General features: G+C 44.7%; 1 protein-coding gene across 1 annotated transcript; it reads left to right on the forward strand.

Annotated features, from left to right (window-relative positions):
• The first annotated feature begins 386 nt into the window (after positions 1 to 386).
• On the forward strand, positions 387 to 20,174 carry LOC138997292 (cell adhesion molecule CEACAM21-like). The gene is made up of 4 exons (XM_070398897.1): positions 387 to 512; positions 5,337 to 5,439; positions 14,877 to 15,230; positions 19,894 to 20,174. The coding sequence occupies exons 1-4, from the start codon at positions 387 to 389 to the stop codon at positions 20,172 to 20,174; spliced, it is 864 nt and encodes a 287-aa protein (XP_070254998.1).
• Positions 20,175 to 24,393: the final 4,219 nt, after the last annotated feature.

Consider the following 24,393-nt stretch of genomic DNA (forward strand, 5'->3'; position numbering starts at 1 on the left):
GCTGATATTACAGAGATATCTGGGGAATAAGTCAGGGGTCACCCTGAGGTTATGTGGTGTCAGAGAAGAAGTGCAGCTCTCTCCTTACACATTGTCACCTGAACAAAGACTATTGTCCTTCCGCAGAGGTCAGGACCATCCTCTGGTGACTTTTAGAGATCTCACTGGGGACTGTGAGTGGCTGAGATGTCTCAGAATGTAGCAGGACCCCAAGTCCCAAGCCCACTCTCAATCAGTCAATGGTCTTTTCGCAGAGCACATTAGAGTGCCCACCCTCCTAGAGAGCAACACCACAATCACAGGGCATGAGAATGCTGTGGTCCTGACTTGCTACTCAACTGTGATCCTCACCCAGTGGTTCTTCAATAATATGAGTCTGTAAGAGCATGAAGCTGTCCTGGAGCAACAGAAACCTCACCATAGACCCTGTGAGGAGGGAGGATGCTGGGAACTACCAGTGTGAAGTGTCCAACCCCATCAGTTCTGCTGAAAGTGAAGCAGTTGAGAAGAATGTAAAATATTAGTGACCCCACTTTCCTCCTCTATGTTATTAAATGCTGAATAAATTTCTTTCACCATTGAAATAAATTTGTTGTGAAGGTAGAAAGTCCTTAGAAGTCTTGAACTGAGTCAATAAATGCTCAAAAATGAGAGCTAGCATTGAGGTTATTGTTGACTGAAGCTAACATTCCACACCAGATCCCACCTTTGATTGGTCCCATTTGAACCATCTCCACAGTGAAGGGGACACCCAGTCCCTCCCAGCAAGGGCAGTGTATATGTGATGATCAGTGGGAGCATGTAATAAGCTTCCAGGAGTCCAAGCTCTGTCCCTTCTCCAATGGGTCCTGTGGAAGGTACCTGGACACTGTTTTGGACAGCAATAATGTACAGGAGGACTCCCATGTGGGTATCAACACTGACCTTTTTCTTCCTGTTTTACTTCTCCCATAATATTTCTAAAGCCCTCTTAAATACTTTTTTAAAATATATTTTATTGATTTTTTACAGAGAGGAAGGGAGAGGGATAGAGAGTTAAAAACATCAATGAGAGAGAATCATCCACCAGCTGCCTCCTGCACAGCTCCTACTGGGTGATGTGCCTGCAACCAAGGTTTATGCCCTTGACCGGAATTTAACCTGAGACCCTTCAATCCGCAGGCTGATGCTCTATCCACTGAGCGAAAGCGGTTTTGGCTTAAATACCTTTTATTTTTGTGGCAGTGGATCGATTTCCATAAGTTCAGTAGGACACTGTCTTCCTTGTTAATAGGATGTAATTGGAAATGCTGGTAATACAACCAAGGCTTTGGCTCAAATGTCCAAGTTCACACAGATTTCCTGAGAATTAGAAATGACTTCACTCTTTATGGAGCTAAGTATCTCCTGAGGGGTATTTTGGAAACTCTTGGGGAAGAGCGCAGCTCTCAAGGCAAGAGAGACAGCAGGTGAAGTGTGAAGGTGAAGTTCCTACCCTCAGGAAGCTGTTAGAACTCCCATCTTAGGTTTCATAGAAACATGTGAAGCAGAGCAAACTGTGTGTGAAAGTCATTCCTCTGTGCTTAGGTCATGAATCAGCCAAATTGAGTGACACCAGCCATTTTGTAGGATCACAAATACTCTTCTTCCTTGGAGATTTCGTTTGATCAAAGGGAAGGTGATTATAGAGGGAAATGTAATGTCTCCATGGAAAACTCCTATTGCACAGCCTTCAGGGAGATGAGATCCTGCTCTGTTCAGGGACTCTCAGCTATTTTTCACCTGCTTATAAATGCATGAACTGATGAAGATGCAAACTGGATCTTGTCTGAAAGATATTTAATGGTGTTTCCCTCCACTGTGCAGAAAGCTGATTTGTTATGACCAGGGTGGGGGGGGGGGAGGGGCGGGGCTTAATGTTGCCTCAGAGTCACTTATGTTTAGATGGGTTCTTCCTGACTGCAGGCCTTTGACCTCCATTGTTTGAGAGCATTTTCTTCAAAAATGTAATCCCAATTTGCAATTGCAGATTTTTTCTCTGCCTTTTTGAAATATACGTAAGTCTCCTTAAAAACTTCTTGCCAGTATTATGTCCCATAGAATATTTGTCTCAAGATCCTGGGCCCACCCTTTTGAAATTTAATCCTCGTGGTGTTCCTGTGTCCCAGTCTCTGAGGGAGGGTAGCAGCCTAACTTGGGTGAGGACATTTACAGCCAAGAGGTGAAAGGACCTCCTGTCAGGATTTCAGGAGAAGTTTTACTTTTCTTTTGTGTAAAGCCAACTAGCAAACACAGATGCCTATGATTCCTGCTGTCATTCTTAAAATCTCCCCAGCCTTTTATTTTGAAGGTGTTGAGCTCAGTCTCACTGTCCTATTGCATGGTCAGTCTGCAATAAAGTGTTTCTTTCCTCTTTCAATTTGCCCAATGCATGTTTTCTTTTGACATCACCTACCTGTAATTAGCTGATCCTGTCATCTTGCTCATCTTACCTTATTTTAAAATTTTCCAATATTTCCTTATCTGGCTATAATCCTCCAAATAAATGTTTCCAACTTGCTGCTCTCACTTCTGACTTAGCCTCCAAAACAGATGACATGACTGCCCAGATGATTCTGTGGCCCCAGGTTGCCTAGGAGTGGTCTTTGTCCCAGAATCTATGTGCACCTGCACAGCAGCCTAACCATTAAGAATATTCTCATTCCACATGCATGTTAACTGCACTTTCAAGGGAAAGGTCACAGAGATTTTACAAAATATTACGTCATAATACTCAAGAAATCCAGTAAATATGCAGGAGCTTTATCATGTCAGTCACGCACAAGTCTGTAGTCAACGACCTTATTTTGGGCACTCTGTGACCTGGAGCGAAGGCCAGACATCACTGTCCTCATTCTTTCTGGTTTTTACAAACTCCATGTGCCTGTTCTTAGAGAGTCCATAACCAGAACCTGGGAAATCAGAAATAAATCTCTCTTCTGGTTCTACTTCCTTTTCTGCTCCATGTGGCCTCTGTGGTATTTAGCTGAAATCCTTGGAGACCTGGCAAGAGAAGGATTGTGGATAAGAAAAAGTGGGTATGAGGTGGGGCATAGAGGGATGGTGTTTTCTCAGAGTGAGGATGAGAAATTATAAAGCCTGGGAAGGTTTCGATGTTACGCATTATGTGGGCTCAAAGAGACTTCTGGTGCCATGGAACAGGGCTTTTTGGGACTCAGAATGTAGTTTAGAATTGTGAGTGAGAGGCCAACTTAGCTATGTAGGGAGAAACCACTGGAGCTGGTGCAGTAAAAAGTGGGGGAGTCCCATTCCCCTAGACTTGGATGGGCATGAAGGGTGAGACACAGGGTAAGGGAAATGACAAGGTAGTTGAAGACTCCATATAATGCCCTGACATTGGGACAAGAGGGAGCACCAGGCTGGTAGAGGACATGTGATACGGGAAAGTGGGAGAAGGAGATGAGCATCCAGTTGGTGACTAGGAGTCTGAAGAGAAATGAGGAATTGTAGAATAGGGACACTATGAACATAGAAGATGATTCCTGGGAGTTTGGGATTTGTATCAGGAAGGGAGTTGTAGTGCAGGGCAGTCAGCCTAGAAAAGGGGTTGTATGGAACTGGGGTAAGTGGGGAATGCAGGGTAGGCTTGGAGTTGAAGACAAAATTGGGGGCATGATGTGTCCAGTCTCCAGTTTTGACCCAGTAGAGACATGTGCAGCTGGATCTCAAAGCATTGTCCAGAGGCAGCAGTTTCCACATGACCTGGGAGAGCCATGAAAGGACAAATTTAATTCTCATACCACTAGACTTGGCTAAGCCAAGTTAACAAGTTAGCCATTTCCCAGGGCATTTGTGTGTCATTGAGTAAATCTGACTAAGAGCCTTGGGAAAGGCAAGGGGGTAGCTGATGGTGTGTTTTGGGGGAGGATTAATTGAGGGCCAAGATAAACTGGAGTGAGTGGAGCCTTTTCCTTCTTTCTTGACCAGTCAAAGTGAAATTCCTGTGATTTTATAGGTGAGAGCTCTGTGACAGGTCACAGGGCTGGAGTGGTAGGTGTCCTGGTCTTGGCCACCTGTTCTCATCTAATCCAGATTGTGTCACTTCCATCTTTGATGGATGCTTCTCTCCCCACCTGACCTTCTCTTGGGAGTGTGATAGAACCCAGATCATGATGAGCAGTTCTGGCTACTGGGTCACCTTACTGCCCATGTTCAGACTCTCTGTCTCTCCTGAGGCCTAGAAGCTGATCAATGGTTGTTGTTCTATTGCCTTAGAATAGAACCAAACCATAGGAATGTGCATGTCATTCTCTATGAGGTATTACAAGAGGTTAACAAAGCACCTTTCATTCTCCTACCATCGATTAGATGAAGGTACAACCACAGAAATTTCTCCTTTACTCTGGAGGGTACCATCCAGCATGGCCCAGAGTATTGGAGCCATGAAAGCCTCATAGATATGTCAGACCCATGAATGGTCAGAGTCCTGAATGTCCTCACAGTTCATCCTTTGCTTAAACTGCTGATCATTAGAACTGACCCTGACACTGTTGTCACTGTCATCACTGATGTTGTTGTCATAGAGCATCAACATCAGCAGGCATCCACTTCCACCCTTCAGAGCACACGTGTTTTTACTAAGGCAGTTAGAAATCTTATCGTTCTGTTCATCTTTAGAAGGAGAGTCCCTAGTTCTCACACTGAGGGTGACTGTAGGTCTCTATGTATTTTATGAATTAAATATGACATGAAATTAACTTAGAGGATGAACACATCCATTTCCCTTGCTAGAGAGGGCCAACTTCAGGGATCAAAATCTGTGAAGTCACTTAGAAGGGCCTGCAGTAGGTTTAATACTTTGTTTTTGCCATTTTGAAATTCTCTTTTTTTTCTTTAGTGATTAAGGTATTACGTATGTGTCCTTACCCAACATTGTTGAAATTCTTAATGACACTCACTTTACTTGATTACATCCCTAGCAGAGACCCCGGGCTGGAAAAAATGTTTTGAGCCTGGCCAGTGTGGCTCACTGGATGAGTGTCCACCTATCAAGCAGGAGTTCATGGTTTCATTCCCACTCAGGGCACATGCTCAGGTTGCAGACTCCATCCCCAGTGTGACGCATGCAGGAGGAAGCCAATGATTCTCTGTCATCATTGATGTTTCTGTCTCTCTCTACCTCTCCCTTCCTCTCTTAAATCAATTTTTTTAAAAAAATTTAAGAAAAAATGATTTGGCCCTATTTGGGAGGTGCAAGTTGTAATACAGCCACCAGAGGACGGCACCACAACAAAGTAACCTAAAGGAGCTGAGCTGGAATGTGAAGGGGTTTTGTCTTTCTCTACTCTAATGAACAGGACCACCCCCCTAGTACCCCTGTAGCTCAAAGAGAAAGGTTCTCCATCTATGATGTACTTCAGAGATTTGAATTTAAAGATATCACAGAAAGTTGGCTTAAATGTGAGTAGCATTAAACAGATACAATACAGTCTACACTAAATACTGTTTTTCAGGAAAGTACTGAAGATTGTTTTGTATCCTCAGGGTTCCTTGAGATATCATATAAATTAAGAATAATATTTTTATTTGTTTAAAAATGCCTTTGGGATTCCAAAATATTTTATTGAATCTGCAGATTGCTTTGAGTAGCATGGACAGTAAACAATATTAAATCTTCTAATTTATGGTGGTGTTGTTAATGGGGATGGATTTTTAAAAAAGCAATTGCTTTGTTCCTTTTTTCTCCAATCTTTTTGTACTCATTCTTCTGAGGAAGTTCACAAACCTCTCCTAGCCCAGGACTCCCTGAAGTGAGGACAGAACAAGGGTTCCAGAACTTTAGATCCAGTGCCTATGTGAGGGGGTTAAGTAAGCAGAAGTCTTTCCCTGATCCTTCCTTTTTCCCCCTCTGGTGTAACTGGCTGTTAATCCCATGGATGACTCTATTCTGTTGAACATCCCTCTTTTTTTGCCATCTCTAGCTCAACTGTAACTATTTTGTCTTGTATAAATAAGAACCTTAAAAAAACAAATAAGAACCTTATTTACCAGAAGCCTTCCATTTTAAGAATATTAGTGACTGGTTTATTTGACACATCACTAGTCTGTCAGAAATATTTGAAAGTCATTCAGAAGAAATGTATGCAAATTATAGTAAGAAGTTAGGAATATTCCTTGGCATGTAGAATGGGGAAACTGAGACAGATAGCTGAATAAACTGGCCTAGCAATTTACAGCCAGATGCAGAAGGCCACCAGGGCAAAAAGCCTCGGTACCTAGCAACAGGCAAAACTTTTCCTAGACCTTGCCATCAGGGTGGCCTTTCCTCCCCTGGCATATCACTGGTCATCTGGCTTAGACCTCCTGTCCTGCTGTTGACCACTCAATGGAGACCACGATCTGAAAGGGCAAACCTGGAAATGCTGATAAATATTCTATTGAGATGTTCCCTGAGACATCCCCTAAGTCCCCACCTTTGAAAAGTAGATAAAACCCCTCAAGGCAAAGAAGCCAGCATGTGCCCTCTTGGGGCACACCCACTCAAATCTCCTTTTCCAGTGAATTTTCTTTCACCTAAACAATAAGTGATACCCAGGAGACTTGCACCAATGGGAACAATAGGCAGCACTAGCTCATCTTGGACTAACCCCCTGAACTTGTCCCCAATTCCCCTTGCCTCTAACTCTCCAGTGAGCTGACAGCAGCCTTGCATAGGCTCAGTTCTGTCCCATAAAGTTTCCAGAGAGTCAAAGCAGCCTAACCTTCTCTCTCTCCTACTGCTTCTTGCATACCATTCCCTTCCTTGTGTCACTGCCCCCAGCTTTAATAAACATAGTCTCAGAATCACCTGAACTCATATTCTGCAATCTTTCCTGCATGAAGTCAAGTACCTGCACACTCCCAGTTGGTCTTAGGCAAATTCGCTCAGGGCCTGGCTTTTATTTCTGATAACTTTTTGAAATGTAGAGGGAATGCTATTGCAAAAGAGGAAAGAGATCTGGGAGTGTTCTTTAAAAATATTTTTATTGATTTCAGAGTGGAAGGGAAAGGGAGAGAGAGATAGAAATGTCAATGATGAGAGAGAATCATTGATTGGCTATCCCCTGCACAACCCACACTGGGGGTTGAGCCCACAACCCAGGCAAGTGCCCTGACTGGGAATCGAACTGTGACCTCTTGGTTCATAGGTTGATGCTCAACCACTGAGCCACACCAGCCAGGCTGGGTGTTTTTAAGAGAAGTTAAAAGTGAGTAGTTTAACCTAACAAGTTAATTATTTCTGAATGAGTAAAAAGAGACAATCTGAAATCAAGGAAAGCTGTAAAGGTTAGTGGAAAAGGAATGTTGAGAAATTTTATGTAGAAATGCCAAAACCTGATTAGGGGATATGCTTATACCCTAACCCAACAAAGACTACTAACCATATTAATTCAAAGGAAGCTGAAGTAGTTATAAAACATGGCCTTCTATAACTGCTGCTGAGTCACAGGATATTTACTTATGATATTCTTACTGTCTTCCTGGTCTATGAAATTTTTACCAGATAATTGTAATAATATACACAATTGGGTTCTTACAGTCTTGTCCCCAAATATGATTACAGTTCCAAATTGAACAACCAGCAGGAATCAGATTACTAATGAATGACCTTTGAGTGTTTCCAATGGGAAATAAGTGGACCATTGTAAATGAGAACCCATCTCATGATCAGACTGTGAAAACTGAAGAGGTGTATAGTGTGCCCTCATAATATAAGCAAATATGAGACTAGAGGAAAAAGACAGAGAAATGAGACAGACAGCAAAATTTGGATCATGATACCTTATACGTTAGGAATGACCCAAAATGTTTTTCTTTATTTTTTTATTGTTTTATTTTGTTTTGTTTAAATCCTAACCCAAGCATATTGTTTCCACTGATTATTAGAAAGAATAGAAGGGAGAGAGGAGGGAGGGATGTTGAGAAAAAAAAGAGAGGGAAAGGAACATCTATATAAGAGAGACACAATTGGCTGTCTCCTGCATGCATCCTGATTGGGACCAGGGATTGAACCTACAACCCAGACACATGACCTTGACCAGGAACTGCAGGCTGATACTCGAATCACTTAGCAAGACTGTTCATGGACAAAGTGTTTTTCTTAATGAACACTGGTGGAACCTGACTGGCTCCCATTTACCTGCTTTTCACTTTTGAGAAAATTTGACCTTGACTTCCATCCAAGGTTACAGACTTGCCCTATCCACAATGGTCCATAGTTCAGCTAGATAAACTAAGACTTCCTAGTGATGAGCCTTTCTAACACCATGAAACCAAATTTTTCAACCAAAAGGTTAGTCATCAGTGAATCATTCTGTTTGATTTATGACCCAAAGGGGGAGGTGTGGATGAAAATGGGGCCACATACTAAAGCTGACAAGCTCAGAGGAGGCCTTCATAGTATGATTTGCAAAATCAGAGACTTAAAGTAACCACATAGGATAGCCTGAAATGACAACTTTCTAACTAAAAGTGAGTCATGGTGGTAATTATGTCTTAAGTATTTTTTCCTAACAAAGCTGAATCTTTATATTAACTGAACATGTGTTGTCTTTTTACATTCAAGATAACTTACATTTGGAATATCAGGAAAATTTTTCTTTTTTTCCAGAACCTCACTGCACCAGAGGAGAAGCCACAGACCCCCTCATTGCTATTGTCATCATGTTAATTGTTAGCTACTAACTATCCTCTATCAACCAATGCAAAAGAAGTATGTGTCTATTTGTTTTACTTTTTATCCAATCTGAGCGATTTCCCTGTTTTGCTTTCTCCAACCTTCCTATTCTATCACCAATGGATTTTATTTAACCCCTTATGCATCCTGCTTTGATTGTAATGTATAACATATGGTGAAAAACTGCCACTTTTCATTGAGATTTTGCTTCCTGGAAATTGTCGTCAGTTTGACTCAAAGAAACTCATAAAAATTCTCTACAGGTTTAAATGTTTCTTACTTTGGCAGCTGAAATTACAGGCTTCTAATCAAGATTTGGCCTTCATGGCAACCTGTCCTCACCCTGCAACTATCCAGAGGCCTATCAGGAGTTGCCTCATTGGGACAAAAGACAATCTTATTGCCCATATCACTCAGAAAATTTCAGGAATTTAAACTGCTCTATTCTAAGAAGCAGGAAATACCTTTCTATGAAATCACATGAGGAAACTGAGGCTTTTTGAATTGAGATCACTTGCCCAGAGTCACACAGCCTGCAAGTGGACTTAACCATGCCATGTATTGTCTATTGGCACTTGACATCTATTCTCCACCCATTTCTATATTTCCAGCTCTACCAGAGGGGCTGACAGGTTAAATACCACCTTTACCACATCTAATGACTGGGAATCCTGGTGTGAATTAATTTCATCCTCTGACATGCACTTGTGTGTTGTTTGGACTCTGGAAGGGAGAAGGTGCTGTGATTCCTGCTCCTGGTGGGTGGGTTCTGCCAACAGAGCTTTATGTGAAGAGGCAGGTGTTTCTTTGCCTCTGGGTGGGGCTGTGCCAGTGGGACCTTAAACCAGACTTCCTGTGTCAACTCCCTGACTTCCATTTTTCTGGCCCTTCATTGGTTTTACATGCACCTAATTCTGTGCTAAAGACCTTTCTGCACAAATGTTAGTGCCTGGTTTACCTGAAATAGTCCAAAATGGGAATCAACGCAAATGACCATGAATGGGCGAATGGCTAAACTAGTTTTGTGCATCCTACCATGGAATAGACCTGAGGGATTAAAAAGGAAAGAACTATTTCAAGATAATGGTGTTGATTCTAGAAGCCAACATTCACCCAAAATTACACATTATATGTTTCAAATTATGAAAACTGCAGAAAATGCAAACTCATCTATATTGACTGAAAGCAGATAAGAGTTGGAGGGAGTGGGAGATGGACAGAGTGAGGAGATTATAATAGGGCCTGCGGAGGCTTTAAGAGTGAAGACATGTTCATTTTCTTGATTGAAACAAATTATCTGGTGCTTTCATCTGGCCAAGCTTAATAATTTGTACACTTTCAATATGGTAAGTTTATTATATGCCAAGTAAAAGTCAATAACTATGTGAAATTTAAATATACACAATGAAATATTGCTTAAAGTATAAGTTGAATAGAAAATTCAAAACTGTAACATGACTTTTTTCTTGCACATTTTTCACCTTGTCCATCAAATGGGGGTGAGCTACTCCACAGCCTGCAGCCTCTTAAGGTGTCTCCTGACCCAACCTCAGCAGCACCCACTGCCCAGCAGGGTCCAACCTCACCAGCATTACTCAGTCCACATTCCTTCTCACTCTTCACACTGCCCACACTGGATTTCGAAAGCTCCTCTATCCAGTCAGGTATCTGCCCACAAAGTCCAGTCCTCTGCAGGCAGCTCTTCCCCACCACCCTCTGTCCAAAGGGTGAATGGCCACTCATTCTTCAAGTCTCAGCCAAGAGGTCACTTTCTCAGAAATGCTCTCTGTGATCCCCAGACAAGCTGAGACTCAAGTATGTACAACACTTTCTTCATGGTCCTTCTCTGGATTATAATTAACTCCTTAGTGCTGTGATTTCTCTGAGAGCCTGTCTTTGTTACAAGGTAAACTCCATGAGCACAGGTCCAACCTATGTCCTGTTTTCTCAGGTCCCAGGTCGCATTCCAGGCCTTACACATCACAGATGCTCAGTAAACACTCATTAAATGGATAAGAGAAACCACCCAATGGAATCCTGTCACCCTGTGTGACACTAGTGGTCAAACTATGTTCCTTATAGGCACGAAGGCATTGGTATCAGCATGGGAGGAAGCCACAAGTGTGCAGGGATGACCAGGGATGGGTTTTTTCCCCACACCCAATAAGGGGGGCGGGAGATAGGACCAACTAAGAGTGAAGAGTCAGACCTTCCTTCATTCTCAGAAAATCACAGCCCTCCCCATTTACACCTTGTGAGTGCGGTCTCATATTCCAGGGGCCTGGACAGTAGCCTCTGTTCTTTGTCTTCTCAGAGAGCCCTGATCTGGCAGACATTCTGTATCTGTCACCCCAGCTAGAGGTACTACCATGGGAAAAGAGAGCTCACACTGACCTCAAAGGTATCCGGGGATGACTCCCAAACCCAAGGTGCCTGGTCTGTGGGACATCTGCATGATGTAGTCCCTGAACATCTCACCCACGCATGAGGTCCTGGGGAGCAAGGGGAACGTCCTCAGCAGGATGGAACAGGAGAACTCAGGATCTGGGGTTGCTTCCATCTCAGAGGACTAAGGGTCCCACAGGGGCCTCCCTTCCCCTAACAGAGGGACCCACAGCTCCTGTGGTTGACACGCCAAGTGGAGCTGCTTCAGATCCTGGGCCCTGTGGGGAGGACTACCGCAGAGGATGGACAGGGACACAGGTGACTTGGATGAAACACCCCAATGTGATAATGGAGACACACAGGGCATTTGGGGGATCTGCCCTCCAGTTTGGCACACTCTACTAAAGCCTCAGAAGGGACATCACTGGGTTCTGTAATTGAAACCTTTGGGACAGAGAGTTCCTCCTGATACAGCACATTGACCAGAGGGGACAGTTCTCATGACACTGGACTCATAATCCTCTGGACCCTCAGCCCCTCTGAGATGGAAGCAGCCCCAAATCCTGTCCTTTTACTGGGCTCACCCTGCTCTGGGATGGAATCAGGAGGCCTCGAGCCCACAATGACTGGACCCCGACTGACTGGCCTTTAAGCTTGAAGGCCAGGGCCCACCTCTACCCAGGTGTCAGGGTCAGCTCTCATTCTCTGTTCAGCATCTCTGGTGCAGCACCTGACCTAGGCGGCAGGTCTCATTCTGCTCTCCAGGAGGTGACATTTAGACACACAGACAATAGAGGGTATTCACACATGAACCTGGCTTTGCCTAAGGAGCTGGAGAAGGAGCCTGATTCCCATCTCCTGCTCCCACAGAGGCTTTTGGATCCGCCCTCATGACTGCTGTATCCCACCTGCAACTTCTTCGGACTGTGAATAAAACAACAACAATAATAAAAAGGGGCTGTAAAATAAGCCTGACAAGCCCAGCGGGTCACATGGCAGGCCTGACGAGCTCAGTGACCAAAAATAACTGCACAGGATGGTCTGATCACAAATTCCTAACAGGGCAGGTGATGGCAGGGAGTCATGTCCCAGGCCTACAGCTTCGTTAGCAAAAGTCAGACTTTAAGTTAAGTGAGCCCTGTTCCCTGTTCTTATCCAGCTTGGATAACAAACCTTTGATACATCGAAGTAGTTGTTCTTTGCAAGACGATTTGAAAGCACAGACTGTGGGACCTGCATATGAGACAACATACTTCCTAGGTTACCTGGTTCCTTGCACAACCTCTCTATGTGCTGTAAATGTTAATTATACTGGACCCACCAAAGTAAAAAAAAACATAAAACTGCTTCTCCATTCTGCTGTTTATCAATTCTAGAAATTTCTTCACTTCCTAATGGACTTCACACAACTCACTCCATCTTCTTTTTTTTTTATTATAATGTATAAAATAAGTTGCACAACTGCCCAGGTAAGATTTGAGATCTTGTTCCAGGCATATGACGTTAGCTTGGTTCAAATAAACTCATGAAAATTTTCACAGGTTGGGAAGTTTCTTGCTTTAACAGGCCCAAGAGCACCTGCTTTCTCAGGGCTCTATTTGCTGCTCCCTGTCCCATGCCTGTCAGCACCCATGAACAAGGTGGGGTAATGAAAGGAAACTCCACCAGGCTGAGGACAGACACCGGCCCAAGGTCAGGGAGCACCAGGACAGGCTCAGCCTAAAGAGAGGGAGGGTCTTCCAGAAACTACCCCTGACGACCAGGGATCCCACAGCCACCTGAGCTCCCATCACAGTCCTCTCTTCCCAGGACATGCAGGGCACCTTCCTCTTCACTCCAAGGAGCGCAGGGCATCCTGAGACTTCTGGTCCTGGGTCTCTGTCCCTGGAATCAAAGGCCAGGCTGGTGACAACCTGAGTTAGAGGGAGGGTCCCCTCTGTAGTCGTCACCCAGCTTGACCCCTTCTCAGACCCACAGTCACCTCTGTGGGATTCCTGCTGGGAGGAAATCCAACCTTCCCAGCACATTTGAGAACACGGGGCAGACCCGGTGCCCAGCTGGGTTTCTGTGTCACAAACAGAAATAATCCCCAGTTTAGGGTGTGTGGGGCTCTCTGTGGGGTGCTGACAGACCCAAGACCAAGACACAGCAGAGGCCCATGCTGGGGTGAGAGGGTCATCCTCTCAAGGGACACATGGTCCCATCGGCCTTGCTGTTGCAAGTGGGCTCCTAAGGCCAGTAAGACCCACCTTCCCTGAGACCTCATCAGATTCAGAGTCTCTGGCCCACCACACACCTGCAGAGTCAGAATCTTCATTTTAACAGGATGTGGAGATCCTCCCTGTGCACAGGAGAGGGTGAGGGGTTTCCCATCACCACATCATCAGATCTCATCTTGGTTGGGCATCCACATTAGCTGGACAGCTGCTGAAGCAGCATCTATGGTGTCACCTGGGCATCGCCATCTTTAGAAAGTTTCACAGATGATCCGATGTACAGCGGTGGTGACATCCCTGTGAGAAGAGTTCATGAGGTGGTCTCAGAACACCTGCTCTGAATGGAAAAGTCAAATGTGAAAGAGAGAGGGCTGTGGGGGAGGCTACACTGCACCTGAATGGGAGTCATGGGGAATGCCCATGACCTGGATGCTCTAGGCTGGTGCTTTTCCAAACAGAGCATGTGAATGTTTGTGAGTGTTCAGATACCTTAGCAGCTCCAATGAAACCAACATTTAGAGGGATGGTAAGATGGAAGGAGGGGGAAAGGGTGGCAAAAATGAGGGGAGGAGGAGGTACTTTGGCACAAACTCCGCCCACGTCCATGTGAGCAGGTAAGTGATCTTGCACCAGGAGGAGGCCCAGTGCACAGTGAAGAGGGACAGCAGATCCCACCAGTTTGTACAGCAGTGCCTTTGAGCTTTCCTGGAATCCAAGCTCTTCTCGAAGAGGGAGGGACAGTGCAGGCAGCAGACACCATGGAGTCACTCTCAGCCCCTATCCACAGAGGACCTATCCCCTGGCAGGGGCTCCTGTTAGTCGGTAAGGAAGGAGCAATCCCTGGGGGGTGGACTGAAGCAGGAAAGACAGGGACTTGCTGAGATCTCCTGGGGAAAACAGTGCTCTGAGAGTGGAGGGAGGGATTCTGTGTGGACCTGAGGGGAGAGGACAGGGGAGCAGAGTAGGATGGGTAAGGGAGATGGGTAACAGGTAACTGGGAAATCTCATGATCTGGAAGTGGAGTGGGGCAGGGAAAATTCAGTTGCTGTAAATTCCTAAGTTATTCATCACTGAGTATTGAATTTTGGAAACTGACCATAATAATAACAATTTATATCAGGTGGCACCAGAGAAAAACTTTATCAGGGGTGCTAAACACCATCTGTACAACAGCCACAGGAGAAATACACCCCAAGAGTTGCAGGAGTCTGGGAACATTCATTCACCCACAGGTTTTTGCAGCCTGCTGCAGGCACTGGGGATGCAAGATTGGAAAAGCACCATCCCCATGGAGCTCACGTTCTGTGGGTGGGGAGAGATAAGAAAATATCTACATGTGATGTCAGGTATCCACAAGTGTTATAAAAAGAACAACAGAGCAGTGACAAGTTGGAAAGGGATTAATAGAGAGTCTTTAGGGAAGTGTTCTATGAAGGTGCCTCCCATGGACACCCCTAAGTGTCAGCAGGGGTCTGAGGGCAGTGAGTGGGTGACCTGAACAGACACCCAAATCCAGGGCCTCATCTTTCCATCCCAACATATACATCCAAATATTGACTAATTCCTCTCTTCCCTCCTAGTTTCACTCTTAAATGTCTGGAGCCTGCCCACCACTGCCCAACTCGCTATTGTGTCAACCAATGCTGCCGAAGGACAGAATGTGACTCTACGTATCGACAATATGCCTCCCGATGTTAGAGGCTTCATGTGGTACAGGGGGGAAGAGCCAAACTACAAAGATAAAATTGCAAGTCTTGGAATGTTGCCAGGACATAGAGCAGGGCCTGCACACAGCGGTCGAGAGCAAGTAAACTTTGATGGATCCTTGCTGATAAAGAGTGTCACCCTGAAGGACACAGGAAACTACACCATATTAGTCTACCGTATAGGCTCAAAAAAAGAAGAAATTGGATTTGGACAGCTCAATGTATATGGTGAGTGATTGCTCTCTGACCTCAGGGTGTTGGGTGGGTGAACACACAGGACTGACAGCCCTGGATTCTCCTCCATAACCCTTTGCATGATCTCCCACGTTGGGTTTGGGCATTTAGTGTAAGACACACACAGTGGAGACAAACTTTCTAAGATCAGAATTCCCTTCCAGGATGGCAGCCCTGCAGACATTCTCCACAGAGAGAAGGGCCAGTCTGATGGGAGTCTCTCAGCAGTGACAGACAAATCTCAGTTTGGTTCCCTCTGTCCCTTCCCATGATCATGACCCTGAGAAAGACCCTGCAGGGCTTGGCCAGGGCCCATCCTGAGGAGCCCCCTGCAATCCTCATAAAGAAGCTCAGCTTTGGCAGCTCTGCCCAGACCCCTGGCCCAGGGTTTCTGACTCCAGCGACCCTGAGAATCCTGTGTCAGGTTGGGTTAACGTCCTGGGAAGGGCTGAATGGGCGCAATCGTTTCCCAGGTGTCTGAGTCACAAGGCTTTTGAGCTGCTCAAAGCCAGAGCTCAGGCCCATGAGCCACATCTGGATAGGTGTGCTGCTTCACCTGAGACTGTGTGTGCCTAGCACAGATGGACAAGGTCGCCAGGCCATTTGTGAACTACACTGAAACATTTAGGAGAGTCCAGAGAAAGGTCAGAATCACAGGGAACAAAAAGGAGGAAAGATGCTCCTGGCAGCTCCTCATCCATTGGGATCAGCCCAGGAGCTTCTCTCTCAGAGTTTATCAATAACAGAGGCCCCTCATTTGAGCAGTTCCCCTGTGCCAATGTTTAGTCAGATACTGTGAATATTTAATTGTTAATACACTGACACCCTGGCAGTCAAATGTTCATCGTACTGCATTGAGAGGAAACCAAGGCACAGGGAGATATAGTCACTAAAGCAGAGCCACACAGACCATGAGAGTGACTCAAGGTCTGTCTGCAGCCATAACCTCTCCCCCATCCCAGAGGGACCACTAAAGCAAACATTGGTTTAGATCAGTGATGGCAAACCATTTGAGCTTGGCTTGCCAGCATTTTGAAAAACCCTAACTTAACTCTGGTACCATGTCACATATAGAAATTTTTTGATATTTGCAACCATAGTAAAACAAAGCATTATATTTTTGGTATTTATTTTATAGATGTAAATGCCATTTAACAGAAAAATCAGCCAAAAAATGAGTTTGCAGGTTACATCTGACAAGAGTGTCATAGGTTAGCGATCAATGGTTTCGATCTTCCCTTAGGCACCCCCAGTTCAGATAGAGAGACTGTGGTCTAGAAAATAACAGCAAATGGAGAATTAATTTATTTGTACTCTAGAACCAAATTACCTGCAGTCACAATCAGTCAGTGCTGGGAACACCCAGACCTTCCCCTCAGGTGGATGATACACCCCTCCCTGCACTAGAGGGGAAACCACTGATTTGTTTCCTAATGTATTCGTGTCATTCCCACTGGATATAAAGGAAAGGACTTTGCCTGCTCGCTCCCCATTTTACACTTGTAACCAGCTAAGCGATCAAGATGTAACAGTCGGTTGATTTGATGAATTAGGAAGAAATCAATGGCTACTGAAGGAAGGGATGTGCTAAAAGCTCTTCAGAGGCTGAAACCTGGATGCAGAGTCCTTGGAATTCTGGCCACATGGGAAAGGCTCCCTGTCACTCCAGGGGTTGAGACCCATGTTTCAGACCCTTTGCTGTTCTCTAGAAAATAGTTCTTCTTGCTATTGCTCTTAGGTCCTGGTGTATTAATAGTAATTTTTGCATATGGGGGAATTTCAAGATCTTTCTAAATTTCTATCTCATAACCACCAAACACAAATGGTCCACAAGGGGCCGAATGTCAGCAATCCATGCCGCCCTCCTGCCATTCATCACCCCTTCTGCATTTGCACAAGCCTCGCCTGCCTCTGCAAAGGGAGAATGACTTTAATGACCAAGGTCAAAGCATACGGTTCTGCAGCCACAATCAGATCCTGCCTGTCCCTTCACTCCTTTCTGGCTCCTTTCTTGGGTTCTGCTCTATCATTTATTGGCTCACTGGCTCCTGTCAGTCACATTCACCTGGGCAGGCCTGACCCAGCTCTTGACCCCAGGCTCTGAGTAGTCAACTGACCACAGGTTTGATCCTGGTCCCGTTTTATTTCTGCTCCAATCTGAGTCTCTAAGATGTCCTGGGAAATGGTGCCTCTTAGAAACACACCTTGTCTAGGCAATGAAGGTCTATGCAGCTAGAAAAATTTGCAGTCAGCTGGTCAGTGAAGAACTAGGAGAGGTGTGGGAGGATTAGAGGGGCGGGGGTGTCTCTTACTCTAGGTTCTCTGTTTTTCCACATCCAAATCCTACTAATCTATTGAATGGTTCCCCTCATTTGTTTGCATGTGGCTATTGCTGTTCAACACCATTTGTTGAAAAGACTGTCCTTTCCCCATTGAATAGTCTTGGCTCCTGAGAAAGGCTGTGCTTTCTCCCAGACATAGAGGATTTAAGTTCTCTGAGGGCTCAGAGCCCCAGGCATTTGCCTTGTGATACATAGACCTGCCTTATTCCTTTAAGTTGGCTGAGAGGTGAGAGGTGCCAACAATGATTGAAGAAGGCTTGGAGGACTCAAGTGTCCCACAGGGCAGCGTTCTCCTGTGACCTGCTCAGTGGAGTTACTCACACTCAATATCACAAGCATCAACTTTGAGAGTTTTGATTTATATTTTTCTAATGATAGTGATGTTGAGCATATTTTCCTGGGGTTATTAAACATTTGTACATCTTCTCTGGAGAAATTTGTGTTCACGAGGATAGCCCTTTTTTAAATCAGCTTATTTGGTGTTGTTGTTGTCGAGTTGTATTAGGTCTTTATATATTCTGTCTATTCACCCCCCCATCCTATTATTGATTTTCAAAGGATTTTCTACCATTCCACAGATCACCTTCTACTCTGTTGATTGTGTCCTTGGATGTACAGAAGTTTTCCATTTTGACAAAAATCTAAATCATCTAATCTTTTCTTGACTGAGTTTCTAGTTTCATATTCAAGAAATCACTGCCAAATCCAATGCCATACTACTTACCCCTATGTTTTCTTCTAAGAGATTTATAATTTTAGCTCTTACCTTTAGGATTCAATCCATTTTGACTGAATTGATGTGTATGGTATTAGCAACGGTCCCCTTTATTTGGTTGCATGTAGATATTGCTGTCCTTTCTCCATTGAACAGTTCTGGCTCCTTTATCAAAACCATTTGATTGTGTCTTTTGACAAATAGAAGTCTCTATATCAGTGTAAATATTTTGGTTACTTCTACTTTGGAGTAAGATTTGAAATTAATAACTGTGAGACCTCCAAATTCAATTCATCCTTCTTAAGATTGTTGCAAACATTTGGGATCCATTGAAATTCGACATAAAGTCTCCATGAATTTTTTTTTTTTTATTTCAGAAAAAAGTAATTGGGATGTTGATAGGGATTGTTTCAAATAGGTAGATAGATGGTGGTCTTGGAATCAATGAACATGGTTGCCTTTCCAATTATTTGTTTCTCTTTTACTTTCAGAAATGTTTGGTAGTTTTCTGTGAATTCATCTTCCACCTTGTTATGTTTAACCCTAAGCATCTAATCTTTTTGATGCTATTGTAAATGAAATTGTTTATATTTTTTGAAGATTGTTCAGTTTTGTTTAAAGAATGGAAATGATGCTGAGTATTGATTTTGTCTCTGGAGACTTCATCGTTTTTATTAGTTATAATAGTTGTTTTAGATATGTATGTGGTGAAATCTTCAGGGTGTTCTACAATAAGATTATGTTGTCTTTTTAAAAAAGATATTTACTTATTCCTCTCTAAATTAGATATCTCTTATCTCAGCTTCTTGCCTGATTTTCCTGACTAGTTGAATTAGGGGAAAAACAGCATCCTTGTCTTATTCATGATCTTAGTACTGTTTTCAGAGGTTCTCCGTGGAGTAATGTGTTAGCTCTGGACTTTTATGTGTGGTCTTTACCATATTAAATAATTCCCTCCTATTCCTACAGTTTCTGTCTTTTGTTAAAATCATAACCACTTCTCTTTAGTGATTTATTTTATCATTATTTGCAATCAGCAGGCCTGGAAATAAAGTCCTTTTCAGACTGAGGAATCCGATAGATGGAACTTATCCAGGCCCAAGGTCATGAAGACTTGGTTGGGCCATCTTGATTGCCTAATGAGTTATTTAACAATAATTAAATGCCTGTTCAATTTCTGTAAAGTTTCTTTGGCCCCAGTAGTGGGCAGAAGTGGTAAGATTGCCTTTCCCAACATACATGGAATTTTTAAGTCAAAAGAACTTGTAGGAAATGGTCAGTAAAAGCTCATGACAGGAAAACTCAACCTTACGGTGAGGTTATAGGACACGTGGGCTGCGAAAGGGTTCCCTATGTTGATACTACAAAGATGTCTATGGGAACAGGTCAGGGGTATCTGGGTTCAGAGAAGAGGTGCATTATTTTCCTTCACATCGTCCCCTGAACAAAGACAATTGTCCTTCTGCGGAGATCAGAACCATCCTCTGGTGAACTTAACAGAGCTCACAGTGGACTCTGAGTGGCTAAGAGGTCTGAGGAGCTGGCATGGTCCAGGTCCCAAGCACACTCTCAATTAGCCATGCCCTCTATTTCTCCACAGAGCGAGTGAGAGTGCCCACACTCCTAGCCAGCAAAACCACACTCAAGGAGCGTACGGATTCCGTGATTCTGATCTGCTACACAAACGCAGTCTCCGTCCAGTGGTTCTTCAATGGCATGAATCTGCAACTGACGAGGCGGAAGAAGCTGTCCTGGAATGACAGAACCCTCACCATAGACCCCGTCTGGAGGGCGGATTCTGGGAATTACCACTGCAATGTGTCCAACCCCATCAGTTTCGCTGCAAGTGATCCAGTTAAGCTGGATGTAAAATGTTGGTGACCCTCCTCTTCTCCCATACTTTAACTCTGACTAATCTTTCGTGCCCTTTAAATAGATTTGTTGTGAAAGTTGAAAGTCCTTAGATTTGCATTGAGTCAATAAATGCTCAAAAAAGAGAGCTGACATTGTCATTATTGTTGACCTAAGATGATAGTCTATACAGGTCTAAGTTGTACCATCTCCAAAGTGGAGGTGAAACCAAGTCTTCAAGAGAAGCTCAGTGGCTGTGTGATTACCCTGGCTTCAGGTGATGAGTTTGCATAAATCCAAGCTCTGTTCCTCCTCCAGGGGGACATGTAGTGGATGCCCAGCCACTGTTGTTGGCAATGGGAATGGACAGGAGGACACTCATGTGGGTAACAACACTGATATTTTTTTTTGTCCCTGTTTTTCTTATTTTAAAAAATTTCTTAAGTCTTTTTGAGTATTTTTATTCATATGGGTACAGACTTATTTGCAAAAAGTAAACAGGACTCTGTCTTCCTTGTTAATAAGGTATAATTGGAAACCATAGTAACATAACCAAAGCTTTGGCTCAAATGTCCTAGTTTATACTGATGCCCACAGAATTAGAAAGACCTCACCTTTCATGGAGAAAATTTGACCTGCAGGGTTTTCTGGGATCTCTTGGATATGAGGGCATGACCCAAAGCTAGAGAGTGAGGCTTTCTAACCTCAAGAGGCTGTTAGAACTCCCATCTTCGGTTTCATAGAAAAACCTGCATCAGAGCAAACTATGTGGTAACTGTCAGTTCCTTTGCACTTAGGTCACTAATCAGGCCAAATCCAGTGACACCAGCCATGTTGTAGGATGGAGAATACTCTTTTTCCTTGGAGGTGACCTGTGGTCATAAGGAAGGTGACTGTAGAGAGCAATGTAATGTCTCCATGGAGAACTCTAGAAACACAGCATTCTGGGAGATCAGATTCTGGCTGTGTTCAGGAACTCTCAGCTACTTTGCACCTGCTTATACGTTGCTGGGAAATTGCACCTCTTTATATAATTGCTGGAAATGATAAAGATGTCAACTGGGTCTTGGCTAAAAGAGATTTAGTTGTGTTTCTGTCCACTGTGCAGAAGGCAGTTTTGTTCTGAACTGGAAGCCTCAATGTTCCCTCAGAGTAACTAACCTTTACACATTCTTCCTGACAACATGCCTTTGTCTTCCAGATTTAGACCATTTCCTTTATAGATATAATTAGTAATTCCAAGTTCCTTGTCTGCAATTTGAAATATACATACCTCTCCTCAAAATCTCTCTTGCCAGTGTTATGACCCAGAGAATAACTGTCTCAAGGACTGGCCCCATCCGTTTGAAATTTAAACCTCCTGGTGTCCCTGTGTCCCAGTCTCTGAGGGAGAGTAGGAGCTTAAGTTGGGTGGGGTCATTTACAACCAAGATGTGAAAAGACCTCCTGCCAGGTCTTCAGGAGATGGTTTACCTTTCCTTTCTGTAAATCCCATTTCAAACACAGATTCCTATAATTCCGTCTTCTTTCCTAAAATCTCCCCAGCCTTTTCTTTCAGGGGTGTTGAGTTTCATCTCTCTGCCCTACTTCAGGGTTCTGAAGAATGTCTTTCTTGCCTCTTTAAATGTGTTGAACACCTGTTTTACTTTGTCATCATGTACCTGGAACTAGCTGATCCTGTCATTTTGCTCACATTGTCAATCCTTACCTTATTTTCAAATCTTCCAATTTCTTTCCTTATCAGGCTAAAGTCCTCCACATAAGGGTCTCCAGGTTTCCTGCCTTCCTTCTGACTTGGCATCCACAGCAGCATCTGACATGACTTCTTAGATACTTTTGAGGCTGCAAGTTGCCTCAGGATGGCCTTTGTACCAGAATCTGAGAAGACATACAGGCCTGAAATGTACATGTCAACAGGGACCAAGCCATCAACAGTGTTCACATTTATTTCCGCTGCACTTTCAAGGAACAAATCACAGAGATTTTAACAAATATTCTGTCTTGAACCTTACGAACTCTAATAAACATGCAGTTCCCTGACATGTCAGCCACCCACAGGCTGTAACTAAAAGATACTGTTTTGTGTCCCCCGTGACCTGGAGCTCAGGCCAGACATGTGTCCTCATTCTTTGTTTTCTTCATTGTTTTTACAATCGCCAGGTGCCAGTTCTTAGAGAATCCACATCCAGAACCTGGGAAATGGAAATAAATCTTTCCTGTGCCTTGTGGCCTTTGGGGTATTTAGTTATACTCCTTTGAGAGCTAGCCACAGGTGGATTGTGGATAAGCAGAAGTGGGCTTAGAGGGGAGCTGTTGAGTAATAGGATCTGTTCAGAGCCAGGATGATAAATTGTAAAGCCAGGGGTTTTTGGAGATGTTGGGCATTATTTGAGGTCAAGGGGACGTAAAGGTGCCCTGCAGTTGGGATCTTTTGGGGAGGGGTCTTCATGGGGATGAGGGATATGATTGAGGGTCTACTTTCTACATGTTGAGGGAGAAGCCACTGGAGTTGGTGTAGTGAAGTGGTAATGCCGTTCTCCCAAACTTGGACAGGTGAAAGGGGTGAGACACCGTCTTGGGGGAAAGAATAAGGTTCTTGAAGATTCATATTAGTGTCCTGACATTTGTGACAAGAGAGAGCACCAAATATACTGGCAGGTAGGAGTTACAGAATAGACATACAATAAGAAACAAGAAGGAAACAGAAATGAGCATCTTGTAGGGAGTTAGGAGTCTGAAAAGTGAGGAGGGATGGGGACACCATGAATGCAGAAGATATGCCTAGGGAATGTGGCATTTGAGCCTGGAAAGTAGTTGAAGTCCAGGGTTGTTGGACTAGAACAGGGCTCTATTCTATATAAAAGGGTAATATGACTCCTATAGTAAAAGGGTAATATGCCTCCTGGCACCAGCATCAGCGTGACAGGGGGCAGCGCCCAAACCCCCTGATCAGCCCTGCTCTGTGCCTGATAGGGGGGAGCTCCTCAATCCCCTGATTGCCCTGTAGCTCTGTGTTTGACTGGGTGCAGCGCACCAACCCCCGCCCCCCCCCGCCCCACCCAAGGGCCATGCTCTGTGTGTGACAGGGTAGAGCCATAACCTCTCCATCGGCCCTGCCCCTAGTGTGACAGTGGCGGCGTCCCAACACCCTGATCCACCCTGCTCTGTGTGTGACAGGGGGCGGTGCCCCAACTCCCCTATGGGCCCTACTCTGTGAGTGACAGGGAGAAGCTCCCCAACCCCCTGATCGACCTGCTCTGTGTATGACAGGGTATGGAGCCCCAACCCCCCTGATGGGCCCTGCTCTGTGAGTGACAGGGGGAAGCGCCCCAACACCCTAATCGGCCCTGCTCTGTGTGTGACAGGGGGTGGTGCCCAACCCCCCAATCGCCCCTACCCTGAGCATGACTGAGGGTGGCATCGCAACCTCCCAATCCGCCCTGCTCTGAGCCTGACCAGGGGCTGCACTTAGGGATTGGGCCTGCACTCTGCCACCCGGGAGCAGGCCTAAGCCAGCAGGTCGTTATCTCCTGAGGGGTCCCAGACTGTGAGAGGGCACAGGCAAGGCTGGGGGACCCCCCTCCCCCCTCCCCCACCCCGAGTGTACAAATTGTTGTGCACTGGGCCTCTAGTCCTATATAATAAAGGATAACATGCTAAGCGTCCAGTCCTCTGGTCGTCTGTTCAACCAATCAAAGCTTAATATGCTAATGATATCCTAAGGCCACTCAATCACTCCCTATGACATGCACTGACCACCAGGGGGCAGATGCTCTGACTGGTAGGTTAGCTTGCTGCTGGGGTCCAGCTAATTGGGGCTGAGTGAGATGGGCCAGACATGCCCTGGAGCCCTCCCTCAGTCCCTCCCAGGCTGGCTAATCTCCTGTGTCCCTCCCAGGCCCTGATCATGCACCAGTGGGGTCTGTTGGCCTGGACTGCGCCGCTTGGCAATCCTAGCTGAGGGACCCCTCCACCCTAAAAGCATGAATCTTATGCACCTGATCTCTAGTTTTATATAAGAAAATAAATCCCAATCCAACCACTCCCTTTCTCCTTCACACCCCTTTAGAAATGCTGCTTGTTCATTTGTTGATTGCTTCTCCCTCATCACTACAATATCAGCTACTGAAGCCAGTGACTTTTGTTTCTCCTCCAACCACTATAAGCCTGTGCAGAAATTGTGCTCATTGCTCACACAAGTAATTAATTACTCACTGGTGAATAATATCATGCTGGGAAGTGAATACAG

This window comes from Myotis yumanensis, unplaced genomic scaffold (assembly GCF_028538775.1).
Source record: "Myotis yumanensis isolate MYYU_CA2020_CCGP unplaced genomic scaffold, mMyoYum1.0.hap1 SCAF_18, whole genome shotgun sequence".
Classification (NCBI taxonomy): domain Eukaryota; kingdom Metazoa; phylum Chordata; class Mammalia; order Chiroptera; family Vespertilionidae; genus Myotis; species Myotis yumanensis.